General features: G+C 37.8%; 1 protein-coding gene across 6 annotated transcripts in view; it reads left to right on the top strand.

The window, feature by feature from the left end:
* Positions 1-20,831, top strand: part of PAK1 (p21 (RAC1) activated kinase 1) — a 129,346-nt gene extending 108,515 nt beyond the window's left edge. For all 6 annotated transcript variants that reach the window (XM_079103984.1, XM_079103986.1, XM_079103987.1 and 3 more), the window contains 6 exons: positions 4,318-4,430; positions 7,799-7,916; positions 10,772-10,871; positions 11,863-12,059; positions 15,531-15,668; positions 19,499-20,831. In XM_079103984.1, the coding sequence (XP_078960110.1) occupies positions 4,318-4,430; positions 7,799-7,916; positions 10,772-10,871; positions 11,863-12,059; positions 15,531-15,668; positions 19,499-19,585 (753 nt within the window). In that variant the 3' untranslated portion in view covers positions 19,586-20,831. The remainder of the gene's footprint in view (positions 1-4,317; positions 4,431-7,798; positions 7,917-10,771; positions 10,872-11,862; positions 12,060-15,530; positions 15,669-19,498) is intronic.
* Positions 20,832-23,075: the final 2,244 nt, after the last annotated feature.

Below are 23,075 nucleotides of genomic sequence, written 5' to 3'. Positions count from 1 at the left end.
CAGAAGGAAGACATGAAGGGAACGTAGAACTCTCAGGGTTTCTTTGCAGTTTACTCTTTGGTTGCAGAGCAGGGATGTTGGCAGGTGGGCTGGGAGAAGTTCTTAGTTCAGAGTGCTGGAACTCAGAGGTTGAGAGAGGTACCTCCTCTTCCAATGAGAGTAGAGCTGACCTCCTCAAAGGGAGGCTGCTAGGAACCTACTTATGTACTTTTTTTTCATTTAAAATTTGTTTTCCTTTTAGATATACATGACAGTAGAGTGTATATTGACATATTATACATACATGGCCTCTTGTATATTTTTGATGGTTGAAACATTCTGGTATCCTGGAAAAGCAATGGCTAATAGGGGAGCACATATTTCACTGAGCTCTTATTAGTTTTTGCAAGTGTGAAAGCTCCACCTAGGGTAAGTCAACTTTAAAAATCACCATTAGGGATAAAGAGATATTCATTTTTCTTTGAGATGAGAATCCAAAGGCATAGATGCGTCCCTTAAACTATTTATATTATTTTGGGTAAAGTCATTTGATCTCTCTGAGCCTGAATTTTATTTATTTATAAAAAGTCTGTGATAACATATACCTGACAAAAGTGTTGTAAGAATTTAGTAAAAGAGTGTTTGTGAAAATACATCATAAATTTAAAAAACCACTATCTTTATTCATTTTTACTCATATATATATATTTATTCCACAAAGTATTTACTGAGCTTTTGCTTTGTGCTATACTTTGTGAAAGTTTCAGTCTTGTGCAGTCACTGAAACATTAAAATCATAAATAAATGTAAAAGACCATAATTTCTGTGGTGTAAATATAAAATTATTATGGTACTGACAGAATCTGCCTTAAATTAAAATAGTGGTGAAGAAAGGAAGTATCAGCATGCCAATTTTAAAGACAGTGAATTTGATGCCAAGATGAAACAAAAAGATTATACCAATCCTAAAAGAACCCTATGAGATAAGTGATGTTATTTTCTTTTTATTGATGAGGAATTTGAGACTCCAGGAGTGAAAATAACTTTTTTACAGGTTGCGCTATCAGTGATTAGCTGGGACTGGATTATAATCTTTTGACTCCTAGTCCTATGCATTTTGGGCTACAGCTCCACCACAGAATTGAGGTTAGGTGTTAGGGTCCCTTCATGTCCTGTTTCTTAGGTATTACAGGCCTTGATGGAAGGCAGGCAGTGATGGGACTGGGGAGGCAGGGAGAACTAGCTGCCTCTGTGAGAAGCGGCTCTAGGAACAAGAAACTAGACTTCATTGTGTGCCTGCCTTGTGGTTACAAAACTATGAATGGAACAAATCCATTAGTGTGGCTAATGCAATAAAGTGAGGAGGGCCTTATTTCCTGCCACAGGGAGTACAGATCTTTAGTGGAGCTAGAGGGATGCTCTTAGTCTTTTTGAGTGAATGGTTATTGGGGGTTTTCCAGCTGGGAAAAGTAGAGCTACTCTGCTCTGTCACATATAGGAAGATTAGCATGTTAATGCTGGGAAGTCTTCCAATTACAGATCAAATAATCATATTTCAAACCTGTTTTTAGAGTGAATACATATAATAGAAAGAGAAAACTGGAAGAGCCTTTGGAGTCATATAGAACTGAGGGCATTAATTGTGATCTTAGGCAATTTTCTTAGGCTCAGTTTCTTACCTGAAAAAGTAAATCATGGTTTTTACTTTGTAGGGTTGTTAGGTATTACTGAGATAATATAAGTAAAGCACCTAGCACAGAGCCTGCAACAGTGACTATTCACTGTGGTAGCAGTGGATGAGGCTGGTTGGTTGTTGCTTTGGTTTCTACTGCTGCTGTTTCATTCTTGCTCTCTGTGCCAGGTACTTATCAAGTGCTCCCATCATTACTATGACTACTGTTTTCATTGTTATCTTCCTTTATTACTTAAATCCTTTACTTACATGGGTAACACATTGGCCATTTTCTTACATAGTACTCAAAACAATCCTTAGAGGAGAGGAATCACAGTTGAGGATTGTCCTCAATGTATTGATGAAGAGACTAAAAGAGAACTTGTGATTGGTCAAAGTCAGCAAATGACAGTCAAGCCTAAAGGTTTAGTTCTTAAAATTCAAGTTCTTTTCCTGTTTAAGAAGTGCCGTTAGCTAGCCTGAATAGGTAGGGTTTGAGTAGGTAATGGCATTTAGCCTGGACCATAGTTAATAGGTAACAAATGTTGTCCTGCCACAGCTTCTGTGTTAGTCTCTACCTATCTCTCTTCTCCCTTGCTGCTGCCTGCAGCAAGGCAAGTCTTAATTATAAGGGCTTATTATACTTAATGTTTTTAGGTTAACATATTGCTTTTTAGACATTAGGAAAAGCTAATCCTTAGCTGTTACAGAAAGCTGCAGCAAGACCAGACGCCTTACCTACTAGGAAAACCCACTCCAAAGCAATTTTTTCTCACTGGGGAATGGAAGTGCCCAAAATGTTTTAAAGGATTATATTTTTCTTTTTTCTTTTTAATGATTGACTGGACCCTTTTTATTGGATCTGTTTTGTTTTTAAGGATTGGCTGCAGAAGACTAATTGATTTGAAGAAGTAATAGGGGTTTTTTTTCCCATAAAAATTTGAATCATTCTTTCATTAGATTCCTTACTTCTTCTGGAAAGACAGTTTCATTCTATTAGATGCTCATGTTCTTACCCACTAAGGAGGAAAAAGGGAAAACATCTCTAAGGAATGAATACTTAGCAGACAACTCAAATCATATTCCTGTGGCACATAGTAACCTATGCTGAGTTTTGTGGTTTGAAGACAAAGTACTTATCAACCCACTGGATTCTCTCTTTCCCTCTTTTCACATTCGGGGCTTTCAATCAAGTTCACAAACTTCTAGATACACACTGGCACATGCACTCATGTACACACACATACACACACACACACACACACAAACACATACACACTCGTAACTAATCTTCATACAACGTAGCATGTCGTAAGTTCCAAAAGAGAGGTATAATTATGATCATATGGGGCTTTAAAAAGGGGTAAAGTATAATGTGGTTTGAAAATGAGAGGTTTTTTTGGCTTGATACACAGCGTAAGTATCTTTCACGTGTGGAATTGATGCAGGATATTCCAGATGGAGAGGTGATCCTGAACAAAGGCAGGGAGAACATGGAGAGTATGAAGGAATACAGTGGAAGTAAGGTAGAGGTCAGGTAATTCATGAGAATTGTCAGTGTTGGGCTGAGGAATAGTTCTAGCCAACCAGGAGCCATTTATGTTTTTGAACAGGGGAGTTATCCAGTGTGTACTGTGGGGAAAAATTAATCTGGTTATGTGTGCAGGATAAATTAAAATAAAAAAACTTAAGGGTTCTAATCCTGACTTTGCATATATCCTTTATGAATCACAATTTCTTCACCTTTTAAATGGTTAGTGATACTGAACATACAGATGTCTCTATGGATTAAATAAAATAACAAATTTGAGAACATCTTTTATAGTATTGGACACAGAAAAAATGAATGCAGAGAGTCTTGGAAACTGAAGTATACCTTATATTTGTATTATGTGGAAATTTGTTTTATTTATACAGACAAAAATACTAGCAAGATATTTTCATACATAAACATTAGGGATCTCATTCCTCTTTTCTTTTCTTTCTGTCCTACACCTCAGTACTAGGAATTTAACCCAGAGACACTATCACTGAACTATATTCTTGGTTTTTAAAAAATTTTATTCTGAAACAGGCAGGGTCTCATTAAGTTGCTGAACCTGGCCTTGCACTTGCAATCCTCCTGCCTTAGCCTCCCAAGTTGCTGAGATTATCAGCATGCACCACAGTGCCCAGCATCTTTCTCTTCTTAATCTGGTCAACTCTGATTTTATCTTTACATATCACATTCAAAAAGTAACCTCCCCTTCGTGAAATTTCTATACATAGCCAGACTGAAAGCGTTCTTGCTCTATTTTGTGTTCCTGTAGCTCTTTGCTTGAACTTCTTTTATAGCATCTTTTTAATTTTGTGATTTTAAAGTATTTTTATACATTTAATCATTAAACTTTGATGTATAGCAGAATGACATCTAGGCCTTAGTTTCTGATTCAGTAGCTTGGGGTGGAGTTTGGAAATATTTATTTCCAACAAGTTCCCTGATGATGTTGATGCTTCTTACTTGGGGACGTCAGTTTGAAAACCATTTGTCTAAATTATGAATTACTTGAGGACTAAGAATGTATCATATTCATCTTTGTTTCCTTAGTATTTAAGTTTTGATACTGAGTAAGTGCTCAGTAAATGCTGAATGACTCTAATTGCACATTAAACACACTGAATTTCAGGTGGCCATAAAGCAGATGAATCTTCAGCAGCAGCCGAAGAAAGAACTGATTATCAATGAGATCCTGGTTATGAGGGAAAACAAGAACCCAAATATTGTGAACTACTTGGACAGGTATGAAGTGGTGGGTCCTGTCAAAGGAATGGGAACTTTGGGATGAATGGGTTAGAGGAGGGGGCAACACCAGTACTCTGAATTGCCTCCATTTAAGTGTTTATTGTGGTGCTGAGTTCTCTGAATCTAATCTCATAATGCTTGATACCTCTGATTACTGGAACATCCTTCTGGGTGAAGCTAAACCCTGCCATCCTGGGTCTTCTAATTGTTGATCCCAGTACTCTTTGTTCTGTATTGGGGAAACCCTTCAGCTCATCTGCCTGTCAAACATCTGTCCTTCATTTTATATCCCAAATCTTTCCTCATCCTGCTCACCCTTCTGAATAACTCCTGGTTTTTCTTCATTCTCTTAAAATGTGATGCTCAGTATTAGATGTTTCATTTGAGATCTGACCACTATAGAGAGAGTAGAACTCTTTCTAAACTTAACTTGATTTCATTCTTGTTTTATTAGCATGCCCCTTTCACTGTTCACTCCTAGTAAGTTTGTGGTGAACTAAAAATCTCTGATTTTTTCCTTAAATATAAGTGTGCATTAAACTCTCCAGTTTAGAACTATTTTTTTGTTACAGAACTTTTGAAGCTGTGTCCATTCAATCCCATTTTTATTATTTCAGCCTATCATCCCAGGCTGACAAAATTCTGTTCTTCATTATAGTATGAGTGATTATAGCTGACATTAGCTTTACCAAGAACTTTCATGAATGGTACCTCATTGTGAGGTAGGGTTTAGTCATATTATACAGATTGGGAAACTAAGGTTGATATAAGTTAATGGCTGGTCTAAGACAAGTAAACCAGTAAATACCAAACTAGGATTTTTTTTATATTTTACTTTTTTATTAGGATAATTTTTTATTGTTTGTTCTATTTAGTTATACATGAAAGCAGAATGCATTTTGATTCATTGTACACAAATGGGAGTACAACTTTTCATTTCTCTGGTTTTACATAATGTAGAGTCACACCATTTGTGTAATCATACATATACATAGGGTAATGATGTTTATCTCATTCCACCAGTTTTCCTTCTTCCCTCCCCATCCCCTCCCCTCATTGACCTCTACACAATCCAGTGTTCCTCCATTCTTCCCTTACCCTCTTCCCCTCCCCGTTATGTATCAGCATCCACTTACCAGAGAAAACATTTGGCCTTTGGTTTTTTGTGACTGGCTTATTTCATTTAGCATTATATTCTTCAGCTCCATCCATTTACCTAAAAATGCCATAATTTTATTCTTCTTTATGGCTGAATAATATTCCGGATTAGAACATTTATAGATTTACTGTTTGTACCTTATCAGTATTCCAGAGGCTTATACTGAGCAATTAGAAGTAAGTAACACTCAGTCTTTGTCTTCAAACAGCACCTGATTTGGTAAAGGAAAAAAAAAATCTCTGTATAAGCGCAGAAGAGCATACCCTCAACCCAAGCATTCAGTGAAGGTGTTACAAGTGAGGGTCTGTGGTTTTTGTGAGATGTTCCATAAAATATGTGGGACAAAATATGTGCTATTCTTCCCCAAATTTGTGCATTGCCTTTGAAATGGGATATTTGAAGGTACACTGGCACAGGGAGTAGCCACAAAGAGTTTGAGACAACTCGAATATGATTTGCATAGTCTTAGCTTTGACAGTGATATGTCAGACCCAGGAAAAGTGGCTTTGTTTGTCAGTGCCCAGATATACTTACTTAGATCTTCATATTCTTCTCCCAATCAGTTTAAGGTAACAGTTGTTTTTCAGTATGGGTGAGAGGCCATAAATATATGTTCTTTATCAGGGAATGAACAGGCTCATGGCAGTGGAGCACTTTTTACCCAGTCTTGATTTTTCTTTTGGTTCATGTGTTAGTCCATTTGGGATGCTATAACAAGATTCCAGGTGCTAGAGCATTTTTAAACTATATAGATTTATTCCTGAAAGTTCTGTAAACTGGGAAGTCCAAGATCAATGTGTCAACATATTCACGGTCTGGTGAGGGCCTTAGGCTGGTTCATAGATAACGCCTTCTTGTTGTGTCCTTATATGGTAGAAAATGTGAGGCCTTTTATAAAGGCATTAATTCTTCATGGGCCTTAAAAATTTTCAAGACTTGGGCTGGGGGTGTAACTCAGTGGCAAGTCTTTGCCTAGCATAGGGAGGCCCTAGATTTAATCCCCAGAACTGCCAAAAAAAAAAAAAAAAAAACAGGAAGACAGAAAAATAATTTTAAGACTTTTAATTACAAAGAATGCAGTCTTGTGGAAAGAGTACTAGATTAGTAGTCAAGAGATCAAGAGATTAGGATTTTAGGATTCACATCTTGCCCTTTTCTTGAGACCAATTTATCAAACTCTTTCAACAGTTTCCCTTCTACCTGGCAGTAGTCCCATTATCAGGAATAAAAAAAAAAAAAAAAAAGACAACATACCTCACATCTCAAACCAAACCAAGAAATGTTTTTCCAGCCTAGTTTCTTTGACCAAGGCTATCAGAAGAGTCTGTAGGGCTCTGAACTAGCCTTGTTTTTATTTGTCCTATTTTACAGGTGAGAAAATATTGATTAGACAGGTTAAGTAACTATCACATAGCAGGGCTGAGTGATCCAATCTCCAAATGAAACTATCAGTTCTAACTTATGTCAGCCCATAATTACTCCAGGGAGATGTTAATAAACTCTAGTCTTGGTTAATCAGACTGGAATAGAATCATGGACACTCAAAGTGGAAGTCACTGGCAGCATAATGACTATGTGTACAACACTATGGCTTTTAAGGACTTTTATTACCATTATTTTATTTAATATTTACAATTATCTTTTATCATACTCATGGATTTATTCAGTAAATATGGGCATCTGCTGTGTTGGACTATGGGAATAGAGTCTTAGTACTAGTACTAAGTCTTAGACTAGTACTTAGTCTCATGGACCTCAGATCTAGTAGAATTCTTAGGGAGGTTTAGTGGTTCTCCCTAATGTTGGAAAAATGGATCCCATCTTTTTCAAATGTTTGTATATTCCCTATTTGGATGCTTCTAGAGATGTGGAAATCATGCCAGTCCTTTAAATTTTAGTAGGTATTTCTTTGTGTTGTGCTCACATATAATTTTATTATATCTTCAACCTAGTTTCCTTAGTTCTGCTTTTTGGGGCTTCACAGAACATGTATACTTTTTTTTTCCCCTCCAGGAGCATTCTTAAGAGATTTAAAGTTAATGATTCTGTCTCCCAGACTCTGCTTTTCCCCAAAGTAAGGAACCCTAAGCTTTTCCAAAACTGAGTGAGATAGCATCACTCTCCATATGCTTAGAATTGAAACTCAATGCAGTGGCTCTTTGTACTTTTGACTATTCCTTCTCACACTTTATCTGTATTCCTGCAGTTACCTTGTGGGAGATGAACTGTGGGTTGTCATGGAATACTTGGCTGGAGGCTCCTTAACAGATGTAGTAACAGAAACCTGTATGGATGAAGGCCAGATTGCAGCTGTGTGCCGAGAGGTAAGGCCAAGGTCCAGTCTTGAGAGGAAATGACCCCATATCTCTATCCATGAAAGTTCCACACCCATTGAGATTTTAGCCCTGGCTGTGTGGAAGCAGAAGAAATTAATGCTGACATTATTCATCATCCATATAATATCTGTATAGTATCTATCATCATGATTTTTTCTTTACAGATAACTTTATTAAGCCCATTGTAGAAAAATGAGAAAAAACCAGAAAATATATATTCAATCACTCAGAATTTCAGTCTTTAAAGATAACAACTGTAAACACATCATAATACTTTCTTTTATCTCTTCTATATGGACATATATTTTAATCATACTATTATTCTGTTATTCTGCTTTATTTATGCACCATGAAGGATATAAAGCAGGATAAGAAGGTGGATATAAAGCAGGATAAGAAGGTAGTGGCAGGGAAAGTACTATTTTATTTTTTCCATATTTTTATTGGTATATTATAATTAGACATAGTGATGGGATTTGTTGTTACATATTTGTACATGTACACAATATAATAATATAATTTAGCCAGTATCATTCCCCAGCAGGGAAAGTACTGTTTTATACAGAGCAGTCAGAGAAAGTTTCACCACAGATGTGAGTAAGCATATGAGTGATGTAGAAGATCATGCTGTGTAGAAGCAAGCAAGCAGAAATCTAGGATAAAATATTTCTAGGCAAAACAAATAAAAAACAAAGCTCCTTTTTCCTCATTGCTATTAAATGTCTAGGTTTTGTAATAAGCTGGTGTAGGAGGAAAAATAAAAAGCATTCCACAAGGCTTCCATGAGAAACAGTATCCTCAGAGGATAGCCAAATCTTTACCTTTCCATTAGAGCAAGAAGATGAAGGAACTATTCAGAGAGGTTGAGGATTGGTTGTTTTACTGTGGAGAGACTGGAACTTTCCAATGTGCAGTGATAGAAAAGTTAGGAAATTGAGGAAAGAGTAAAAGATTAACAGAGGTTCAAAATTTTTGAACTGAGGTTCAAAATTTTGCATATAATGGGGTGTGATAGATTTGATGGTGTAAGACCTGGAGGCACACAGATGAACTTACATAGTTGTATATTTAGTCAATGTTAGGAAAAATAATGTGAAATCAATACTACCCTAGAAAATATGGTCCCCTTTGCATTAATAACTTTGGGATATGGAATATACACAAGTAGATTAATGGAATTCTTAAGAGTTCTTTCTTTGTTCTACCACTTAATGTAGTATTTCTCAACCTTCCTACTTCCTCCTTCAGGAGCCTTTTCAGATAATTTTTCCCCCCAATTATATACTCCCCTCATGAAAATTTAATACCATAGATATACTGTATAATTGTGTACATACTGTGACCCTCTGGGGTGTCACAAAACCTTATAATATCTAAGTTGTTTTCACCTCAACCCCCAGGAACCAACTTTCACTGGTTGAAAATGCATGCATGTGTATAAAACTTAGAAAAGTTATTTTACTTCAAATTATTTTATCTGTAAAGTGGAAATTGCAAAACTAACATTGTATAGGAATCAGAAAACATTTGGAAAAAAGTTTAAATATTACATCAATGAGTGGTATTACTCGCCTTAAAATGTAATACACATCTTCACCCCATTTTTAAAACTGTTTATTGAGTTTTAATTCATATTCCATATTACTCAACCATTTAAAGTATATAATTCAATAGTTTTTAGTATATTCATAGTTATACAACTATCATCATAATGAATTTTAGATAATTTTTCTCTCTCTAAAAACAGACTTCATGGGCTAAGGTTGTAGCTCAGTGGTAGAGCACTTGCCTAGCACGTGTGAGGCACTGGGTTAGATCCTCAGCACCACATAAAAATAAATAAATAAAATAAAGGTATTATGTCCATCTACAACTAAAAAATAAAAAAGAAAAGAAAAGAAACTTCATACCCATTGACAGTGACTTCCCATATCCTGCACCCCAACTTTCCTAACCCTTTGCAAGTACCAATCTATTTTCTATCTCTGTTGTTTTCCTGTTTTGGAAATTCATATAAATGGAATTCCATAATAGGTCCTCTTTTGTGACTGGCTTCTTTCTTTCAGCATGTTGAGAAGGTTCATTCATGTTGTAGCATGTATTAGCACTTCATCCCCATCCCCAGGAACCAAGTGCCAAATAATATTCCACTTTATCTATCCATTCATGGATATTTGGATTATTTTCTCTCTCCTCCCCCTCTTCTTTCCCCTCCCCCTCCCTCAGTTTTTGTTTAGACATATGTTCTCATTTTCTTAGGTATTTATAAGTAGAATTGTTGGTCATATGGCAACTCTATATACTTAACATTTTGAAGAACTGCCAAAATGTTTTCTAAATTGGCTGTACCATTTTATACTCCCACCAACAATGTATGAGGGTTCCAATTTCTTAAGATCATCCTTTTGATCCTTTTTGGGTTTTTCTTTTTTTTTTTTTTTGTTTGTTTGTTTGTTCTTTTGTTACTAGGGATTGAACCCAGGGGCACTTTACCACTGAACTAAGTTTCTGAGGCTATCCTTGGACTTGCCATCCTCCTGCCTCAGCTTCCCAAGTTACTGGAATTTTAGGTGCACACCAGTGCACCCATCCTTGAAGGAACTCCTTTTTGCTTAAGGAAATATCATAAGATGAAAGGCAGCATGGAATGTAAAAAGAATACTTAGCTGGGAGGTAGAAGAGTTGGTACTAGATCTGACTGTGCCTCTAATTTGGGGCAAGTCCTTTTATTCATGGGGGCTTATTTCCTATATCTTAAAATGAGGTTGGATTAGATGATTTTTCTTTCAAGTCTTCTATATTATATATTCTTCTTTCTCCCTCTATATACACTACTCAAATAGTGTCTGCAGGCTCTGGAGTTTCTGCATTCAAATCAGGTCATTCACAGAGACATCAAGAGTGACAATATTCTGTTGGGAATGGACGGCTCTGTCAAGCTAAGTAAGTAGGACTCTTAGGGATGATACTTCTCTCCCTGTGTGGCCCTGTCTCCTGTGGTTTGGCAATTATATAATAAAGAGAGTCTTTATTATTTCATGGGAATTGTGGCTTCTTTATATTACTCTATTTTCATACAGCATCTTTTCATTATTTTCCATTCTTTTATACATTCAGAAAAGAAAAACAAATTGCTGAATGTCTACTCTGTGCTGGATCCTGTGTCAGCACCGAGGGTCCATTTTGCCAACCTTCAAGGAATTCTCAGTCTAGTGCAAGAGACTTGTAGTGAATAATTAGAAAAAAGTTTTGTGTAATTTCATCATTCATTTATTTATTCAGCAAACTTTTACTGAATGTCTATTATCTCCCAGCCCCTTTGTGGTTACAAAGATGAGTAAGAATACATAGTCTTTACTATCAAAGACCCCCTGATCTAAATAAATTTATAATTTCAATATAATGTGAAAAGAACTCCAGGCAGAACAGATTGTTCAAATGTGTGAATACAGTTGTCTAGACAAAGAGGTTGTGTCACAGGTGGAAGAAGGCCTAGGGTATAGAGTGAGGAACTGATTTTTTTTTAAAGCAAAGCCATACCTGGTTGTGATTGGGGCTCATTTCAGGGACTTATGTTCAGGGAGTAAGGCAAGGAATTCATTGCCACATTCTGGAGTATGGGAATGGTTTTTAAGAACAAAACAGAATTGGGCCAAGCAATCAAGGCCAAAATGGGCTGCTTTGATTTTAATGCCTGGTCCTTCTGGTTTGAGGAAAAGGTAGAAAACTAGAGATGATGTTCCTTATATTCTGCCTACTTCTCTTCAGGGGTGATGAGGGAATAGGCTAGGTGCTGGACATGAAGTTCCAGTGACTCTGCTTTGGTGAGACAACTGGGTGGCAGAAAGAGCCTGACCCCTGTGGGTAGGAACACTGTCAGCACTTACTGAAGGAGTACCTAAATGCCTGACTTTCTTTGATTTTCCTTTTCTAGCTGATTTTGGATTCTGTGCACAGATAACCCCAGAGCAAAGCAAACGGAGCACCATGGTGGGAACTCCATATTGGATGGCACCAGAGGTTGTGACACGGAAAGCCTATGGGCCCAAGGTTGACATCTGGTCCCTGGGCATCATGGCCATTGAAATGATTGAAGGGGAGCCTCCATACCTCAATGAAAACCCTCTGAGAGTAAGTATTATCAATCCTATTTCAAGGTATTTGGGCTGTTGTCTCTAGTGCCTGGAAATGGGACTCAGGCTATTTCTCTCTCTGTTGCTTTAAATCTGAATATCTCTTTTTTGGATCAAAGTAGACCCTGTTGAACTTAAAGTATAAATGCTGGGGCTGGGTATATACCTCATAGGTAGAGCACTTGCCTAGTATATGCAGGGCCTTGGTTTGATCCCCAGTACTACAAATAAAAAATAAAAATAAGTGTATACATATATGCTGGAGAAAAGAATACTAAAAGCTATTCATTAATTTATTCAATGATTTTGTATCACATACAATAAATTTTCTAATGATAGAAAAACAAATGAATGAATAGTAACTGATGATAAGTACCATGGAAAAAAGCAGAGTAAATGGTTAAGAGGGTAATGAGGAAAGAGGCAGAGGTGTGCTGTTTTATTTAGAGTAGAGAGGGAAATTCTCTCTTGTAGGTTATTTTACCAGAAACCTGAAAGAAGTAAAGGAGTAAGTCATGAGATTAATCTTAGGCCAGGACTTGATTTAAAAGGTATTTGTGGTATCCTGAGGACAACCAGGGAGGCCTATGTCCTTGAAGTGAGTGAGAAGGGTGTAAAGTGGTAGCCAAATTCAGGGAACTAGTAGAGGACCAGCAGGTAAGACCTTCTAGGCCATTGTGAGAAACTTGGCTTTTATTCTGCAGAATTTGGAAGTCATTGTAAGGTTTCAGTGCTTTTATGGAAAATAGACTGTGAAAGACTGTTGGAGTAGTTCAGACAAGAGTGGTGACTTAGATATACTGTTAGGAGTATAAGTGACTAGTAGACTCAGGAAATGTCTTGAAGGAATAGCTGACAAGATGAATTTGATATTAGAGAAAGTGGAAACCATAATGGCTATGAGGTGTTAGTCCTGAATTACTGATAAATTCAGTTTCCATATAATGAGAGGTGAGGAACATGGTTAAGTGGGGTAATAAAGAGTGGTTTTTAGCTGGGTGTGGTAGTGCACACCTATAATTCCAGTGACTTGGGAGGCTGGGGCAGGAGAATCACAGATTCAAGTTCAGCCTTAGCAACTTAGTGAGACCCTAAGCAACTTAGAGAGACGCTGTCTCAAAATAAAAGTAAAAAGGGCTGGGGATATAGCTCAGTGACAAAGTGTCCCTGGATCCCCAGTACCAAAAAAAGAGAGAGGGGGTGGTGGCATTGAATATCTTTATTAAAAATGTTCATTCAGTGAAATTATGGCATTTGCCGGTAAACGAATGGAACTGGAGGATATTATGCTAAGCAAAATAAGCCAGTCCCAAAGAATCAAAGACTGAATGTTTTCTCTGATATACTGATTGATGATAATTCACAATTGGAGGGGTAGAAAAGGGGTGTTTTGGACTAGACAGAGGGGAGTGAAGGGAGAGAAGGGGCATGGGGTAGGAATGATAGTAGAATGAATCAGACATTATTACCCTATGTGCATATATGATGCCGCATGTACCTCTACATCACGTACAACCAGACAAATGAGAAGTTATACTCCAATTATGTATGATGTGTCAAAATGTATTCTTCTGTCATATATAACTAAAATATATAAACAGTTTTATATAAAATAAAAACACTTTAAAAATGTTCATTCAAGTGGAAATGTTGAGTGTAGTTGGGCATAAGAGTGAAGTTCAAGAGTGAGAAGTCAAGACTATACACATAAATATAAATTTATTTAAATTGGTATTTAAGGTCAAAAGTATTTGAGATCATTCATTTAGGGGGTGAGTGTATAAAGAAGAAAGAGGTTTGAGGACTAGCTCCAAATTATTCTAGTGTTTTAGAAAGTAGCAAAGTAGACCAAGGGGAGACCTTCCTAGTATGAGAAAACTGAGATGAATGTGTCTGGGAGGCAAGAGAGTGTTTCAGGGAAAATGGATTACCATGTTAAATGTGACTGATAGGTTGAATATGGTGAGATTGAGAAATGAACAGTGGATCTGGGATGTAGAGGTTATTGATGACCTTGACAATCCATTATCAATTCAATTATGGGGATAAAAGCCTAATTAGAGTAAATCTCTGAGAGTAGAAGAGGAGGAAACGAAGGTGGCATTTATAAACAGTTTCTTTTTTCTCTTAAAGGAGTTTTGCCATGAAGGGTAACAGAGAAATGAAACAAGTGGAGTCAGGTAGGGATGGGTTAAAAGATGATGTTTGTGTGCTAATGGCAATGACCTCTTGGAGAGGAGAAAATGATTATATAAGGGAGAAGTGTCAATGCAAGAGTGATGTCCTTAATTAGCTGAGAGGAGTTGCATCAAAAGACATTAGATTAGATCATGGAAATCTATCTGTCCTAATAGAAGAGGAATGCAGCAAACAAAGATGCAAAGTAGGTTGGCAATTTTGGTGGTCAAATGTGAAAGTTATCCTGGGTGCTTTTATTTTCACATTTGATCCAAGCTCCTGTCCAGTGCAGGAATTCCCTATGCATTGACACCAGTAGGTGGAGATCTACCATTAACTACACACTCATGTCACCCTGGGATAGCTTTGATTCTTGGAAGGTGTTTCATTGTTAATAAACCGAAACTAAAACCTATAGTTTCTGTCCTTTGGTCCTAGTTTTGCTCTCTGACTCCACATACAATAAATCCTTTTCTGTTTTAGAAAATGGCCTTACAGATTTGAAGCTGTTGATTAGTGGGGTGTAACTAAAATAAGAGCAGGGTTAAATCAGAGGTCATGCACTCGTGAATATCGTGACCCTACACATATAGCTTTCTTTCTGGCCTTATGTGTGAAATGGGGATTATCCTTCTTGTCCTATTACACAAAGTTATTGTGATTATTAAATGAGACTGTGATGTAAGTACTTTGTAAGTTAACGTGTTAAGTACTTATAAAGGTTTCCCACCACTATATTTTTCTTTCCTTCTCCCAAGAGATGATTCATGTTAGGTGGTTGGGGAGGCAGCAGTGAAACAGTTTGCTTCTTAACTAGACATTCCTTTTTATAGTCCTTTCCTACAAGAGATTTGCTCTTGGATAACTGAGGTGAATGTATCAAGAATAATTTCTGCCAGTAGCTGTGGGCAGATCTTAGCTCATTAGGCTGACTGAATAATGAATTGTTTACATTTGTAATCAAGAGTAATAATAAACCTTTAGGTCTGTGAACATACTTTGTAAATTTACAAAGTTCTTTCCAAATGTGTTTATTTTATTTTGAAAAAACATGCAGTGGTACTATTTTATAGATGAGGAAGCTGGAAGTTCAGTAGCACACACATGGTCACATGGGTTTTGAGTGTTAAATCTGATCCTTAAGTCATATTCTTTCCAGAATGCCACAGCGGCTGCTTTGTGTCTTAGATCATATAGCAGTTAACTGTATTTTTAGAGGGGGTTTCTTGGAAGCCAAATGAAGAGAGAACTTCATTTGGTGCTCAAAGTGATTCTTCACTTTTGTTGCTAGGCCTTGTACCTCATTGCCACTAATGGGACTCCAGAGCTTCAGAACCCAGAGAAGCTGTCAGCTATCTTCCGGGACTTTTTGAACCGCTGTCTTGAGATGGATGTGGAGAAGAGAGGTTCAGCTAAAGAGCTATTGCAGGTAACTCACCCTCTACAGGAAATCACCTAACTCGAGGAATCACTGACCAAACCTTTTGAGCTTTTTGAACTTCATTTTTTTGTAAGGTTTTGTTTATTATAGAACCCAGTTTCTCTCCTGCTAGTTCCCATGCCCACCTTAGCCTTCATTGTTGGGTCTTTGCTTACGATATTCTGTTAACTTCCTCCTCAGCCTATTAAAATTATACACATCTTCCTAGCTCAGCTTCAGATCTACTTTATGATCTCCTTTTGAACTTTGCCTGTATCTTTCTTTAGCACTTCCTTTGTTTTGCTTGAATTAGTCTAGCAGAGTTTGAGTTGGTGTAAGAAGCAGCTCTCTGACTTGTTAAATCTTACACAAGGTACATTTTACTGGAATAAGTTCAAAAGTATATTTTCAACAAAGGAATGTCAGTTTAGAGAATAGTTAGTGAATGCAACTTTGGAATCATCAGTTTCTTCATTGGAAACCCTCTCAGATGGTGGCAGTGACATCCTCTTTATTGGAGTGAGATTCTGCAAGCGTATAGGAAAATTCAGAGCTGGATTTACCAAGCCTTTTATAAGAACTCTGACCTTCCTAATCCTGAGATTACAGTGTAATTACTTTATATGGTGGCCAAAGCTACCTTTAGCAGGCCACATCATTTATACCTAACATTTATGTTTCAAATATAATTTCTTATTTCTAGTGTCATTTTACTGTCTTGCCTACTGGTAACTTAATAGGAAGTATCACATGCAGCTCTATGATAGTGATGGATTTGAAGGCATGCCCTGTCAGTTACTTTTGTATCATGAGACCTAAGAGTGACTGAGTAGGGCAGGGCAGGACCTAGCACTAAAGTTAAAGTTAATTATAAAGCTGGGCTCATGCCTGTAATCCTGCCATTTGTGTACCTAAGGGAGGAGGATTATAAGTTAGAGACCCACCTGGGTAACTTAGATCCTGTCTCAAAATAAAATAAAAAGGGTCGGGGGTATAGCTCTGCAGTAGACTGCTTGCCTAGCATGCTTAATCACCAGTACAAAAGAAAAAACATTTATTAGTATCTCTGTCTTTACACCATTGTATTATAACCTCTATTTTATTAATTTCCGAATTTCTTCTTGTACCTGGGATCTGATTCTGAATAGGTACTCAAAGTATTTATTGAATTGAATGGAATTACTTAAAGTATTTTTAGCATCTCTTTGTAATTGAGGCTACTGATTAAAGAGCTGGCCATTACATATGAGATCTGGGTTCTGCCAAATGTAAACCATTAGTATCTAGAATCCTTTGAGACTAAAAGACTCCTTATAGCAAACAGTACAATATAGACTCCCTTTTGCCTTTCATATGACTTGTGTTCTGGAAACCCTTGATACTGGGAAATGTACAAATACTATGCTAAGCCTGTGATTAGTAAAAATATAAAAATATCTTAGGTAACAAATTGTAGTTATTCAAAGGTTAGTGCCCTCTAGAGTTTTCTTCCTGATATAATAATATAACTAATAATAAATGTATTATTGGATCTTTGCCACACTTTACCACTGGTAGTGTTTCATATTTATTTATAGTGTTCTATATATATGTGGTAATATATATAATATATATTTTATATATACTATATATGTGGTTATATATATAGTAATATTATATATGTGTGCATTTATATACATTTATATTATAGTTAAAGGTTCTGCTATTCCCATTTTTTACAGGTGAAGAAATGGAGGTTTAGTAACTTTTCCATTGTTATATAGTTGACAAGTGATAGATTCAGGATTTCAGTCTATGTCTGTTTGGCTCAAGTGTACATCCCTTCACCTCTGCTCTTTCAGACTCAAAAAGTGTCAGGTCTGGAAGTTCTCACACAGGGCTTATCTAATTTACTTTGTTCAAAAGAGTTTTCCCAGTTGGGTGTTGGACCACACTGCTCTCTCACCTCAGAGAAGAGACATAGAAATGTGATCTGAGAACACTGGTTCTTTAACTTGTTAATATACATTGTAAGTATTCAAAAATAAGACTTTTAGACTCATTATCATGAAGTTTTCACATCCATTTCTTCTGTGAGAACACATGTATGAAAAGAAATACATAGGATGATATATTTTCATGATTTAGCCAATGTCTTCTATTCCTTTCATAGTAATAATAATGTCTTCTCAGTACTTCTTTATACCTTATCTTTGTAGAATTTTAATCAGTTTTCAGCAAAGAGTGTATATGTCCACGTGTGTCTATACACATATACAGTATGATTATGCAGTGGAATTAATTACAAGCATGGCAATTGTGTTAAACATCACATTAGGTTCTCAGTTTCCTCTGTAGCCAGGACAGAAATGAAATTATCATAGTTCTTGTATTTCTTATAATGGAAGAAACATTCCACATCCTCAAGATGCAAAACTTTTTCCCTACTAAATATAAAATTTTAAAAATTAGATAAGAGGCTCTGAGTTACATAAAAAACTGTTTTGCATAACAGTTTTACTGCAAATGTAGGTGCAGTTTTCATATGATGTTTTTCCCCTAAACGGTCCTATTTAAAAGCTGAGGGTATGGCCCAAAGCACAGCCCAGTAAAAATGACTTGAGAAAGGACCAAGCTTTTGAAATCCTTACTGAATTAACTGTCCTTACTAGATTCAAAGATAGAACATTTTGAGCCAGACATAATGGTCCATGCCTATAGTCCAGGTCACTTGGTAGGCTGAAGCAGGAGGATCCCTTAAGCCCTGGAGTTCAGGGCCAGCCTGGCAACATAGTAATACCTTATGTCTTCCAAACAAATAGACAAAACAAAAACCCTGCTGGTCATGGCATTGCAAGCCCATAATCCCAGCTATTCAGGACACTAAGGCAGGAGGATCACAAGTTCAAGGCCAGTTTTGGCAACTCAGAGAGACCCTTTCTTAAAATTTAAATAAATAAATAGGGTTAGGGATGTACCCTACTGGTTGAATGCTCCTGGGTTCAATCCCCAGCACAGGGTACAGGGTGGGAATAAGGGGTACTGCTTCTAAAATGAAATAGTACATTGTAATACTAGGTCATAATCAGTCAATACTTTTCCCAGAGACAATTATTATTCTGATTATAATTATCGTTTAGTCTTATAAGAAATGAAATATACAATATGAATTATCTTGCTGGGCATGGTGCCATGTGCCTGTAATCCCAGCCACTCAGGAAGCTGAGGCAGGAGGATCACAAACCTGAGGTCAGCCTCAGCAACTTAGTGAGATCCTTAGCAACTTAGTAAGACCTCATCTCAAACAAAAAAATAAAGCTGGGGATGTAGCGCAGAGATTAAATGTCTCTGAGTTCAATCCCTCTTACCAAAAAGAAAAAAATAAGCTGTCTTGTATCCAGGTTCTTTTATTCAGCGTGTCTGTGGGATTCATCTTGTTAGTTTATTAATTATTCATTCATTTTATTGCTGTGTAATTTTCTGTGTAGCATCATATGAATATAACTCTTCATTCTTCCATTCTCTTGAACATTTGGTTTCTCTTTAGTTATAGGCTTTTGTAAGTAAAACTTCTTTGAACGTTCTTGCGTGTGCCTTTTGTTAGTTACATAAACTCATTTCTCTTGGGAATATACCTAGGATTGAAATTGCTAGGGTATAGGGTAGCTGTGTGTTTACCTGTAGGTAGTTACTGCCAGTTTTCCAGAGTGATTATCTCATAAAGATAACCTTCATTTGAGGATGATCTGAAGCTCTCCAGGCAGCACCTTGCATAAGTATGGATGCCCTGTGTCTTGTAATAGTTGCTAAGGAAGAACAGTAAATAGTAATGTGATTTTTGCTCTTTGTCTCCTTTCTAGCATCAGTTCCTGAAGATTGCCAAGCCCCTCTCCAGCCTCACTCCACTGATTGCTGCAGCAAAGGAGGCAACCAAGAACAATCACTAAATCATGTTCACCCCAGCCTCGTTGTGCCAAGCCTTCTGTGAAATAAATGCTCATTTCAGAAATTCCAGCCCCTGATGCCCTCTTCTCCTTGCCTTGCTTCTCCCATTTCCTGATCTAGTGCTCTCAAGACTTTGATCCTGGAAACCACGTGTCCAGCACTGAAGAGAACTAAAATTGGATGACTTCTGATGATGACCATTTCTAAATCAGATTTTCTCCTGATTTCTGGACATGAGGGTGGTTTATGATCAAGGGTTTACATGAATAAACCCTTAGGTCCCTATTTCTACATAGCAAAATCTCAACCACCCCCATTCTTGCCCCCCACAATCAGTTCTTGACCATATAAATTTAAGTTTTGATAAAATTAATTTGCAGCTGGTTGAGATTTCTTTAGTGCTTGCTTTTCTGTGACTGAATTGCTCAAACACCTCATTGTACTTGAAAACCAGAACAGCTTAGGAATGCCATGGGGTTTGATAATCTGCCAGGGACATGAAGTGGCTCAGCTTCCTGGACCATGACTTTGGTGCAGCTGATCCTGACATGGGAGAACTACTGCGTTTTTCTTTGTGTGTGCTTCTAGCAGCTGTTTGGGAGGACCTTGACTCAGTAGTGCTCCCCATGCTGTTTCTTGTGAAATGGCCTTGGCTATGTAGCAGCTTTTGATTCCCTGCATCCCCTAGGCTCTGCCCCCAATCTGTCCTTGTTTATAATACTGAGAGGTTTCCTAGGGCACATGCTGAATGAGAGCAGTGTGAGAAGTCAGGTGGAAAAAATGCAGCTACTTTTAGAGCAAGGCTGGGCATGAGCACCTGTCCTGCTATATTTATGTGATGTTTCAAGAACTCGGCTTCTTTTTCTGTCTGGGATAAAGAGCTGAAAGGAAATCAGATCTTCTGGTGGCCTAAATATTTGAGTCAAAGGAAAGGGTCTCCACATCTGAGACTATATATTAGTTTTGGATGGACTTGGCGACCTAAGATGATATCCTACCAGCTATAAAGGGACCCTGTTTTTAAGATGCATGGCCAAACTCTCTGCAAATGGAAATGCTTACACTGGGTGTTGGGGATATGTGCTACCTCCTGCAGTCATTGTGGTTTGGTCCTCCCACTGTGGTAGGATGCCTGGCCAGCATTGTGGCTTGTCATGTCAGCCCCATTGACTACCTTGTCATGCTCTGAGGTACCACTGCCTCAGCAGCACAAGTTTCTATTTCCTTCAATAAAAGGAGATGAAAATATTCTACTTGGAGTATGCCTTTCTTTCTTCCTTTTTTCTTTTCTGAGTTTTGAAATAATGAATAATTGTTCTTCCTGAACCATTTGAGAGTAAGATGCAGATAGGATGCTCCTTTACCCATGTAGACTTCAATGTATATTCTTTCTTCTTGGCACTTATAAGTTAAGGAAAGTGGGCCAAAAACGTGTACTTTTTAAGGAATGATTATAAACACACATGTATCCACCACCAAATTAAGAAATGGAACATCATCAGTACTCCAGAACCTTCTTCATCTTGCTTTCACTTTTCTCATTAGGGATAATCACTATCCTGGCTTTCAGTGAAATCATGTTCTTACTTTGTACTGGTAACACATTCATACGTATTAGTTGTGCCAGTTTCTGAACTTTAAACAAATATTTTCCACTCAAAATTGTTTTTAAGAGATGCATACGTAGTTTTATATAACAACGTTCATTTACTATTGCTGCTGTAAGCATGTGAGGTGAATATTTTAACTTGTCTGGGGCTAATTCTCTGAGGACTGGCTCCCAAGGCTCTGAAAAGCCTTGTTGAAGTTGCAGCCAAATGTTTAAGGCAGTCAGCCTGGCAGAGTTCTCAGGTGGCTAATCAAGTCACAGGCCTTTCACAACTACAATAGTGAAGCTTGAGCCCCAGCCCTGATCACACTAGAGAAAGTACTCCTTTCTCCAAGATGGCACGATGGAGCTAGAAGCCCATGTTCTGTCATGTGGTACTCTAACTGGATCCTAGCTCCTAAACATACTGAAGAGGCTAGTCCTTCCTAGGGATGCAAATTAGAATCCCTACAGCTCAAGGCTTGGAGTCCTTCTTCCAGAGTATGACATCTGGAGCCTCCTAGATCACTGTGTGTCCTACAAGGCTGAGTTTTCACACACTGGCTATTGTTCCCGTCACCGTAAGTTTGCAACAGTAGTGAACCTGATGGTTCCAGAAGCCCTGGAGTGTGTGTTGCTCAAACAGCTGCACTCATCTGCTTGATAATTAGTACAGTGGCTGGGTATTGTGGAAATAAACCAAGCAATTAGAGAACCAAGACTTGGAGGGAAAATTCCCTCTTGAGACAGGACAGCTGGCTGGCCATCTTTAAGGACTGGGATTGTGCATCACTAACTGGTTGTAGGAAACCTGCCAAGCCAAGGACCTTAAGAGTTATGTTCCTGAGAACACAGACCAGGGGGGTGAGGGATGTCACCAGGATTGCATTCCAGGACAGTGGTGTTTAAGTCTTAGAGTTGCCTGGGAGACTTTCACCATAGAGAAGCCTGAAGCACTAGCTCCACTAATTAAGTTTCTGAGAATCTTCAGAGTAGATGACTTGTGAACCAGAGGCCTGGGATGGAGATGGGAGTTAGCATCCAACTCTTCAGGCATAGAATTCTGTGGTGGTTACTAATGACCTTGGAGAAAGGATCCCACAAGGGGGTAGAATATATTAAGGGTAAAGCTAACCAGTTCCAATTGAATTAAAAGCCCTGATGTGCAGAATATCTTCTGATGACCATCCCCTTGTGCAAAGAATGGCATATGACCTTACCTGAGCAGAGTCAATCAAATGGGACCATTCCTGGACTTTCCTCACCTGGCTATGAAAAGAAGCCTGAGATAGCACAGTGCTACAAAGCTGTTGCTTGCTCCAGGTAAACAGGAGCACAGATTTGGAAGGCCTAAAGTGGTAGTCCATGTAAAATACATTTAGGAAAAGCTTTAGTATAAAGTTGGTTCATATTATGGAGATCAAGTCCCACAATCTGCTCTCTGCAAGCTGGAGATCTAGAAAGTTAGGGGCACATAGTTTGGAGGCCTGAAAGACAGAAAGCTGATGGAATAGGTTCCAGGTAGACTTGGAAGGCCTGAGAACCATAAGTGCTGAAGGCAGGTTAATGTTCTGACTCAAGAAGTCCAGCAGAAAGTGAATCCATCTTCCTTTGCCTTTTTGTTCTATTCAGGCTTTTAACAATGGATGCTACACACCCACACTGGGAGGGCCATGTGCTTTATTTGAGTCCACCAATTCAAATGCTAATCTTTTCTGGAAACACCCTCATAGACATTCAGAAATAATGTTTAACCAGTATCTGGGCAAGCCATGGTCCAGTCAAGTTGACACATAAAATTAATCATCACCTTCCTTATCCCTACCTCCTGAAGGAGATAACCATAGTTGGGACCAACTGACCTACAACTCTTACAATGCTGGGTGATGATGACTTTTGGATGA

This window comes from Sciurus vulgaris, assembly GCF_902686455.1.
Source record: "Sciurus vulgaris genome assembly, chromosome: 11".
In the NCBI taxonomy this organism is placed as follows: domain Eukaryota; kingdom Metazoa; phylum Chordata; class Mammalia; order Rodentia; family Sciuridae; genus Sciurus; species Sciurus vulgaris.
The sequence above is the reverse complement of the archived record's forward strand: the minus strand, read 5'-3'. Positions and strand labels throughout refer to the sequence as shown.